At 36.2% G+C, this 10,459-nt stretch overlaps 1 protein-coding gene across 1 annotated transcript; it reads right to left on the bottom strand.

The window, feature by feature from the left end:
• Nucleotides 1–2,586: 2,586 nt before the first annotated feature.
• Nucleotides 2,587–10,157, bottom strand: sc5d (sterol-C5-desaturase). The gene is made up of 5 exons (XM_010893984.3): nt 10,044–10,157; nt 7,730–7,947; nt 7,372–7,504; nt 6,372–6,472; nt 2,587–4,590 (listed from the first exon to the last, which is right to left on the bottom strand). The coding sequence occupies exons 2-5, from the start codon at nt 7,937–7,939 to the stop codon at nt 4,132–4,134; spliced, it is 903 nt and encodes a 300-aa protein (XP_010892286.1). The 5' UTR covers nt 7,940–7,947; nt 10,044–10,157; the 3' UTR covers nt 2,587–4,131.
• Between the last annotated feature and the right edge of the window lie 302 nt (nt 10,158–10,459).

The following is a 10,459-nucleotide window of genomic DNA, read 5'->3' as shown; positions in this document are numbered from 1 at the left end:
TTGGGTACCATAGGTATGACTTCACATCACTTTTTACTGCGGTAACCGGCTCATAATTGCAGTAAAGCATCTCAGGGGTTTATGGTATATTGGCAATATACCACTACTAAGTGCTGTATCCAGATACTAAGTACAACTCTTAACCGTAATATATTGACCATATACCACACCCTTTTGAGCATTTAATTTTTTTATAATTCGGGTACATCCTGAATATGTGCTAAATTAACAAACAAGGCTATTCTTTTGTTACATTGCCTTATTAACTAGCACAGAGAGGTCCCCTTCAAGGCGGCATAGCAAAAGGCTAAGCTGTATAATACATTATATAAAAAAATCCTTGCAACTCCATGTTTTAATGAAATCCTGTTTATATCAATTTAGTAATGTTTTAACATTTTAAACAACATTGTTTCTTTAGTGTTTAATTTCTGATAAATCTTCAGATTTCTATCATAAATTTTTATATTTGCAGTGTTACTGATATGTTGGACATTTTTCCTATCAATTTGTTAAGCATTCTTTGCTCATCTTGCCTGGTGTACCAGGCTATTTGTGAGCTCATTGGCTTTTAGTTATTTTTATGATGTTCCAAACTTGCTTCTGGTTAGATAGCATGGTCCTCATTTTGACAGACAATAATTACTGATTCCAAAAGCACACACAATCTACAAACAAGACTAGACATTGGAAGCTGTCATATGCCTGCATAAATAATGTAGTAAAACACACTTTACTAACCAGACATACTGATCAAGCCAACTGTCCTTTGGTGCCCTGAAATAGGAGCAAAAGTGTTGTCATTTCTAATTCAATAATGTATATAAGAATGTAAAAAAAGAGATTGATCAACATTACAAAAGAAAATGATGGTCTCCATAGTCCAGCCACTGAAGCTCTTTATCAGTGCGCACTATCCAGACTTTATAACATATTTTAAAATGTTGTCATCGACAACAAAGGTGACCAGATTTCTGAAGTGATAACAGGGACAATAGTACACAAATGTAACTTAAATCTAGTGATACCAGATTAAGCTAAGTTTGGGAGCCACTGTTGCTGTAATGATAACGTTATGCAATGCAACACAATCTGGCCATGGACATGGTTGTTTTTGCATTGGTTAAATTACAATTTTGCTTATTAAATGTCTGCAGAAGCAGGCATGCTTAGTACAGGGATATAGCCATTGTTGAATTAGAATGAAGATCTAATTATTCAAACAGAATGTTTTTCTTCCTGAAGACAAACTAGGGACATGCCATCCAAAACAGGGATTTCTTTAAACAATGAACATGGTTTGAGTTGATAATTCCTGTGGTTGAATACTGTGCCTTGCAAAGTATTTAAAACTCTGACCATTTCTCAAAATGTTCCTGAATTACAAATGGTACCTAAACATTTTGTTCGGTGTGATATGTTATTTTGAAACACTGACATTCAAAATTAATTATGGTATGTTGGCAAGGTTTTATGTTGTAAGATATTTGTAAGAAAAATTCAACTGACAATTGTGCTTAGCTAAAAGCTAATTTTCACCATAGTAGCAACATGTTAGATTTTAGAAGGTTAGAGCGCTACTTATAGGTCAGTCAGTGCCATTATGTTGGACCAGTGCTGAATTAGAAAAAAAAGGTTTTGAGATATAAGTAAGAATACATAAGTTTATCATGCTTTGACTATGAATGCCCTACATAACAAGCAAGCAGCTCAGGAGATACCAACAAGGCAGTGGCAATGGAATATTGACAGACAGACCACCAATGACAAACAAAAACAACAATAGGCTGTGGGCACAGCAATGTCAAAAGAAAATATAACTAGAACAATTGAACAGAACAATAGCTAGCTACAAACTATGATTCACACACAATGTACAGTATAAAATATTGGAGAGCAGAGAGATTGAGCCCTGAGATGAGAAATACAAAATGTGTATAACAGGGGTCTGGGAATGAAAGCCAGGGAGGGAAGAGATGCGTTTGATCCACTCCAAAATATCATGGCAACAGACAACCTACTGTGTCTTTTCACACAGACAAACTAGCCACTAAGTGGCTTTATTTGAGTGAGAGAGATGGGTGCATGGCAGCTGATATTTTTCAATCATGGATATTTACAAGCTATACACTCAAAATCAATTATTGTTACACTGTAACAATTGATCTTACAGGTCAGAATCCTAATGAAAACACAATGGAGTGTTGTTCTGCTGTGTTTCAACCTGAATTAAAAAGATGAGACACCTTGCGTCAACATGCTTTACTTTGGGTAATGCAACATCTCCCTCTGCTGTATTTCATAAGAAATAACACTGCAAGAGTGCTGTGTCATGCAAGCAAACTTTTTTTTTTATAGAGCAACTCAATTGTAAACTCAGAAATTGCTAATTACAATCACAAATGAAACAAATCTTGGATTTTCTTGTGTTTATATCCTTGATAGTTGGAGGTATGTTTATCGATTGCTTGGTTTAACAATATTCCGATTTGAAATAATCAAACCAAAATCAGTAATCCATGCTAAACCATGGCAAAACAGTTCCATATGTCACCTGCAATCTTAAAATAAAAGGACTGAGACGTCTTCATATATTAGTTTTTATTTATCAAGAAAATAGGATAGGACAAAGTCACAAATGACTACTGCAAACAACCAATATATTTTCCAACTTGAAATATGAAATATCCATGAAAACCTTTTCTTTCTCATTTGTAGACATCAATATTTGCAGTCAATTATTTACAATTTCCATTCAAGAGCTAATAGTTTTAAAAAGTCAAATATCCTCTGTATTTACTTTTCAGTACTGTGCAAAAGGCTTAGGCCACCTGAGATTTTTTAAAGCTATTTGGGCAGTGTTTATTTGCTTGTAAAATACATTGACATTATAATAAAAACAAGTAAATATATAACAATAAAAATAAATCTAGAATTGTGTGTCCTGTCCAAAAGGCAATACACATCTTGTGAGATGTGTAGAAGAAATGTCATAAAGACACTTAAAGAAACTGTGCAAATTAAAGACAGTAAACAGTGAAAGACTTTATCTTTGAGATGCTGTGTGGGATTACCTGGTCAGAAAACACAAGAGAATGAAAAGCAGCCAAAAGTCAAAAGAATAGTTATGGCAAATCGTTCAGGAAGCTTGGATTAATTTAACAGTACAACCTGAAAGAAAGGACAACAGTCTAACAAATCAAATGGCTTCAGCTTTCCCTTCTAAGAGAGTCCACACAAAATACAGCCTTTAAAAAAAATAAACATGTTTTTGTTCATTTTGTTCATTCAGTTCTGTGTTTACTTCAAGCATCCATTCTTAGGAGAAAAAAAATTGCTATCCATAACCTGAGTGTGTATGGACAGGGAGTATAATCCTGCTCTGATTATTAAGGTGGTGTAAGACTTTGGCATAGTATTTGGACAGTAGAGCAAACATTGTCAGTTAGGCTATTCTCCAGCATTTTTTGAAAATGCAAATCAATAGAACTGGAAAATATAGGCAAATGGAAACATGTTAAGCTTCTCAGTCCAGATAAATACAGAGGGGAGGAGTGTATGTCTGCTTTAAAATGCTAAAATTCAGATAAAAACAAGACATTTCACCCACCTAAATATCATACAGTATGTAGAAACAAGGCATTTTCATTTGCTTACAAAAATCCGAACTAAAGATCTTATTTAAATCTTACCCCTGGCTCAGACAGTCTTGTGTTTTCACAAAATCCATACAACACCTCTAATTAGGGACAATTAAGTGCATGCTAAAATCAGCAATTATTTCTCAACAAGCCAACAAAGACAATCCAGGAAATGGTGAGAGGCCTGCTAGGTTTGTATAGCCTCTTTCTATGACAATAGCTTGGTGATTTTATTTTGCCTGTTGTTCACGTCTATGAAAAGTAGTAAGATCTGTTAAGAAATCAGAACATGTTGTGCATCTTTTCAAGACATGTTCTCACAACATAACAGTCTCTGTTAGGACAGCTTGCCTCCTTCCTGTGCCTATCATTGAAGCATCAAGTAGCATGTAAAAGAACAAATTAAGGTCAACAACTGTCGATACAGTAGCTATTCCTTATCAATGACACTAAGTACTTATTCATCATTATACTACATGTACTGTACCCACTACTGCTCCTTGCTCTTTGTACCGCTATTAGCATAACCATTGGTGTCAGCATTATCTTCACTAGAGCTAATCTTCCCCTCAGCCATCAGTCTACGAATGCAGTCAAGGGGGCCATTCCCTTCAAGGACAGAGGGGTTGCGGTAAGACCCACCAATGCGATCCCACAGGGTGAAGTACTGGCCATAGTTGACATCAAAGAAGAGGTGGTGATCAGTGTGGTGGGCTGCCCCGTTGACCACCTCCTGCAGTGGACCAGGCACGCGGTAGTCACCATCGTGGATGGATACAGTCCAGATGTTAACAAATATATAGAGGGCTAGATAAAGCACTTTGTGGAGAGGGAAGAGGAAGGGGTAGATGTGGTAAGGGAGACCCTGCAAAAAGCCATCCAGTGGATGGAATGCATGGCTAGCGAACGGTGTTGGGATCTTCCACACGTGATGTGGTTTGTGGAAGTGCTGTGTGGAGGGAATAAAGAGAATAGATCAGTTTACATTCGACAGTGGTTTTAAGTTGACATTTTGAATTCTGGCATAGATAACAGATTCAACAATGTCCTGCTATGGTGACTTGAATTGTACACTCGTGTAGATAATGACAGCTAAGCCTAAAGATGTCACAAAAACCACAACCAAAAAAAAGAAGAAACCACTTATGCTGAATGTATATTCACAATCTACTCATTTGCTAATTTATAAATGAGTCAAGACACAAGAGGGGCACATAGTAGAAATATCTAAAGAAATAGATACTCTGGCTAGTATACCTAGGCATTTAAATTAAGGGGCTTTTAATTAATTGGAACTTTTGGTAAATATGAGGAAAACGTCCTGAGGAAAAAAAGATTTGCTGTTTATTCTCTTGATCATTCATTCAAAATAAAATATTATTATTTATTTAATAATTGTTTGAAAATTGTATACAAAAATATATATATATATCTCTATTTTTCTACAAAACATGTGCCACAATTATTGACACCCCTAAAAATTCGGAGGAACATCTAACTGAAGTATATTCCCATTCATATTTTACATTTTTAAGCTCACCTGAGTGATTAGGAACACTTAAGTCTAAGCCATGACTTCCTATTTCACTGGGGAATAAATAAGAGGTGACACCCAGGCCAAATTTCCAAAGTCACCCATCACTATGGGAAAGACCCGTGAATAAAGTAATGTTGTGCGACAAAAGGTTGTTGAGCTACACAAATCAGGAAATGGCTGAAAGAAAATAGCTTAACGATTGAAAATGCCCATTTCCACTATCAGGGCCATAATTAAGAAGTTTAAAGCAACTGATTATATTAACAATCGGCCTGGAAGAGGACTTGTGCCTTACTAATGCATTTGATGTTTGAAAGCTAACTGCTGATCAAAACCATAGGTGAACATAAAGTACTCAGTGGAGCCGAATTAGATTAACATTTTTGATAATGTCACTAGTAAATCTGTTTGTTTTCTAAGGAGTTGCTTTTCTAATTTTCACACGTACCTAAAACCCAATTTACACAGCCCCCACACTGGTGTTTGTGTGAGTGAGTAGTGTACCCCAGGAGTCTGGGCTCTATGGTCTGTGACTCTCTTACACTTTAGACCAAGTAAACTTCTCAAACTTCAAATAAAACATAGAAAAACTTAGTACACATGTAAGGAATAACAAAAACGTGCTCCTTGCACCTTTTTACAAATATTTGTGTTATCATTAAAATGTATTATTTCTATCAATCATTTTACTTTAATTAAAGGTTAGATTTGTATTAATATTTTGAGAGAATTTATTATTTTACTTTTTTCAGCACCCTCTTTGCTCATATTTACAAAGACTGCCAATATTAAGAGAGGGCACTGAACCTGATGACATTAAGTTCACTGTTTACATTAAAAATAGTTTAACAGTCATAATTTATTTGAAAAACAGTTTCCATAATCATGTAGACAAATACAACATTGATCTTTAGAACATTACTATTGTAATGCAATTCCTGCACATAAGTTAATCAACTTCAAGACAATGTTGCCTCAATTTCAGTAAGAGAATGAGCAGATAGATGATATATCATTACTCATCCAGAGCGACTTAGATTTAATACATTTAAGATTTGGAATAGCAAGGTGAATACTACAGAATACTACAGTATAAGTCAAATTCACATCAAAAATCCCCTTCTAATTGACAGCGAAAAAATATATCCTGCACCAACTGTACCCATTGTAAATCAAGACATTGTAATGCTCACTTTGTAAATACGCTTGTGGTGAAGAAACCGATGAATCCAATATATGCACCCATCAGTGAATAACAGGAAGGAAATCATGCTAAAAAGCAGAAAGGGCCAGCCTAAAAAACAAATATCTTTAGTATCATATTTGAAATCCCATGGAACAAGTGACTAGCAAAAAACAAAACAATTTTTAAACAGTTAATAATATGACAATTTTGGTCAGGGTTAGCAGATTGAAATGGTGCTTACTTAGTCTGTAAAACATCTACCAATGGTCTATAGTACAATGGATATAAAACGTCTACACACCCCTGTTAAAATGGCAGGTATTTGTGAAATAAAAGAATGAGACAAAGATAAATCATGTCAGAACTTTTTCCACTTTTAATGTGACCTATAATGTGAACAATTCAAATGAAAAACAAACTGAAATCTTCGAGGGGGAAAAATGAAAACCTTACAATAACCTGGTTGTATAAGTACGACACCCTCTTATAACTGGGGATGTGGCTGTGTTCAGAATTAACCAATCACATTCAAACTCATGTTAAATAGAAGTTCAGCTATTCAAGTAGGATTTTCCTGACATTTTCTTAGTTGTATCTCAGAGCAAATGCTATCTGTGGGGTGATCTGAAGAGGGCTGTGCACAGGAGATGTCCTCGCAATCTGACAGATTTGGAGCAAATATTGCCACGTCAAGATGTTCCATGCTAATAGACTCCTACCCAAAAAGACTGAGTGCAGCAGTAAAATCAAAATGTGCTTCAACAAAGTATTAGTTTAAGGGTGTGCACACTTATGCAACCAAGTTTTTTATTTTTCCCCCTCAAAGTTTTCAGTTGTTTTTTCAATTGAATAGTTCATGTTATAGGTCACATTAAAAGTGGAAAAGGTTCTGACATGATTTATCTGACTTAGTTTCATTCTTTTACGTCACAAGTAACTGGCATTTTAACAGGGGTATGTAGACTTTTTATGACCTCTGAGTATTGGTGAACACAGCATGGTCTTACCCATGGTAGATTCTTCTACGTTGTCATAGAGTTTGCTGTACCCTCTGACCTCAAAGAAAAACAATGCCACAGTGGGGATACTGATTATTGGTAACGATGTCATGGCATATTTGATCTCCCGCCGAACTTGGTTCTGAGGACCCAAAACAATCTAAGATCAATTTTCATTCTTCAATTTTTATAGAAACCATTTGGGACTAAGAATTGCAAAAAGCAAATGCTAACTCTAAGGATGTGAACTTGCACACTGCATCAATAAAACATTCTGGGCAGTTATAGATAGACTGTTGCAAAAATAGTCTTGTATCTGAAAGAAGGCTACAAGTATTGTGAATAATAAAGAAGGACTTAGGCCTACCTTCAGAAACTGTGGATGTTTCATGAGGTTGTGGTCAAAGATGAACTGGTAGCTCAGCCACCCAAGGCCAAGATAGAGGACTGCAGCCCCCAGGTTGGTGACTACCAACAGGGTAATTATCTGGCGCAGGGCCCCCTCCTCAGGCCATGATGATGGGTACACATAGGGAGTGAGGACATACTGGTCGGCAACATTCAGGACGAGATCCATGTCTGAGTCTGTTAAGTTCATTAGTAGTGTCTTAGAGCAGGAGTTTCACAGTCCTAGAAGAATCCTCAAAGCAGCCCACCCTCCTCACGAATGTTAAACAGTTATGCTACATTTGCAAATATCTCACAGCCAAACAAATGAGTCAGACTGAAGGATTGAAGGCACTCATGTATGAGTGAAAGCTCAGGTTTTTAGAAATGAAGAGTTTGCACATCACATGTAAACTGTATATTTCTTACTGAAAATGTAAGACCTCTAAATTAATTTGTATCTTACAGATAAAGTACAACAGCATGTAGAACTAAGATATATGAAAACAAGCTTTACAGAATATATTACACTTCCCTATGTTATAATTGAAAAAGCACCCGCACATCTGAACTTACTTGTTGCATGTGTTTGGTAATGTAGCAGTAACATAGAGAAGAGAAACCTGCATACGGCTCTTGCTAGCTTTGTTTATAAAATGTACATATTGGCCAAATGGCTTTCATCAAAGCTTTTGTGATAATTGGGGAAAATCCCACCCTTATGTAGACATTGCTCCACAAAAATCTGTTCAGAATCAACATGCCCTAAGAAAAGGACATTTATATCAGGCCTTTCCTTAGGACAAAGTTACAGCAAGCTTGAAACTTTGGCCACTCATTTGGCAACTAACACAGAGAAACAATCATGTCTTGTAACCAGCAGACAGGCTTATGATTTCAAGTGTAGAAAAGTAAGCAATGGATTCATTTTTAGTCTTGATAATTGCAATGTAATGAATCTTATAATTCATTCTAAACTGGCCTGAAGAAGATTGTTGCCTGGCAGACTCTGCCCTTAAAACTGCTTAAGGTGGTAGGGGGAAAACCCTGGTTTGGTCAGGATGATAAAACAGTGTTTTTTGACAGCCCTCTAATCTCTATGGACTCTAACATGCAGGGATTTTAATGTGTCCCATGATATCAACAAAATTTGTTAAGAATCCGTTTTTTCCCCAGGTAGTGCATCTCAAATAAGTTCAAATAATAAAATGTCTCTCCCGACCATGGTGGCAGCACTCAGCCCTTTCTATAAAAAGGTGTTATTGGAGTGGCACTATCTGGGGATATTAATCTTTTAACGGGTTTGAGTGACAGATTCCACCCCCCAGGCACTAAATAGAGTCCATGGAGAATCAACGCAAGCCTTGTACCAAGTTTAGTTAAAATATGGAGTGTATCAACGGGATATCGCATTTTATAACACAGTTAAAAAATACATCTTATTAAACAAAACTTGTTATTGAACACCACTGATCACACATTAATGTAATGACTTTCTTGAAAGTTAACTAATTTACGAAAGAGTAGCTTAATATAGGATGTTAAATACAAAACAGAACACCCTCACCCTATAGAACCTATTTCAAAGTGAGCAATGCACTGTATCCAGTGTTTTAAGAAAATTCATTTATCTAGGATTAGATGTTGTGCCTATACATGTCAAGAAGGTCACTCAAAGCGAATTCTAGTTGTCCAGGGAATGCAAAAGATTTCTTGGTTGACAAAAAAATCTTACAAGAAACAGAACGGATGTGCGAGATGCATCAGAGGTTATGCCTCAATCTTCAGCTCTCCCACACCTGCAGTAGAGTAGTAGCAAAAAGACAAGGCCCTTATTGCCAATTGGATTTCACGATGATTTGAGGAATAGCAAAATCTAGTAAAATAAAGTTAGGTTACAATTGTATTTTTAGAGTCTCAATTTCCAGTTAGATGTAGATGTTCTAATACTAAGAACATGTTCAACAATCTGTTGATAAGCCACTGATTTGTAATGTTAGGGTCAGGGTTAAAAACAAACCATTGAGTAGTGTATTGGCAATATACCACACACCCTCGCGCCTCGCTTAAATATAAGGGAACACGTTTCAGATAAGTGCTATTTCTGTAATATACATACATGCATATAGTGGAACAGTATCTTCCTGAACAAAATAATTCCAGGCTGACATCAATTCGCATTTTACATCATGCACCGATATCCCGCTGTTATCTCCTACAACGTGCATACTTTAATGATACATCACCATAAATATTTCTGTTAAATTATCTAATAATTTTGTAGATTTACATACCTGACGCAGGTAACCAGGTTCCCAAGTGACTTGAAAAGGCGTCAACTCTTAACTATAAAAACTGCAATGTTAAGTAATCAAAAACTCCATGTTTGAAGAAAACTACGTCATGACAAGCATGTCCAATGGAAAGATACTTCCTCGGTCATGAAAGGGCTGCTTCTTGCATTTGATTGGACAACTGCCTGATCTGATCATGGTGCTACGAATTTGTCAAGTTGTCTCTTAAAGACACATACATCGCGTGAACGTCAGGCTTTACCAACATTTTAGCCTGGTGAAGTTGCTGTAGCATATCAGGAGACAGCATTTCGTGAAGTCTTAAACGTAGCATCGTGGTATAAAGAAAGCCTCGGAAATTACATGGATAATTGCTGCATATGTTCATCCAATCTATGTCTGAATCTCAAATCGCA

This window comes from Esox lucius, chromosome 7 (genome assembly GCF_011004845.1).
Source record: "Esox lucius isolate fEsoLuc1 chromosome 7, fEsoLuc1.pri, whole genome shotgun sequence".
Lineage (NCBI taxonomy): Eukaryota > Metazoa > Chordata > Actinopteri > Esociformes > Esocidae > Esox > Esox lucius.
This window is presented reverse-complemented; position numbering and strand designations above follow the sequence as displayed.

Bases quoted from the DNA above. Each gene is read 5' to 3' on its own strand.
- sc5d (XM_010893984.3), bottom strand. From the start codon at position 7,939: ATGGATCTCGTCCTGAATGTTGCCGACCAGTATGTCCTCACTCCCTAT. The intron at 6,473-7,371 runs GTAAGACCATGC...TTTGTTTTTTAG, and splicing joins CGTAGAAGAATCTACCATGG to GCTGGCCCTTTCTGCTTTTT. The intron at 4,591-6,371 runs GTGAGCATTACA...CCCTCCACACAG, and splicing joins ACCACAAGCGTATTTACAAA to CACTTCCACAAACCACATCA.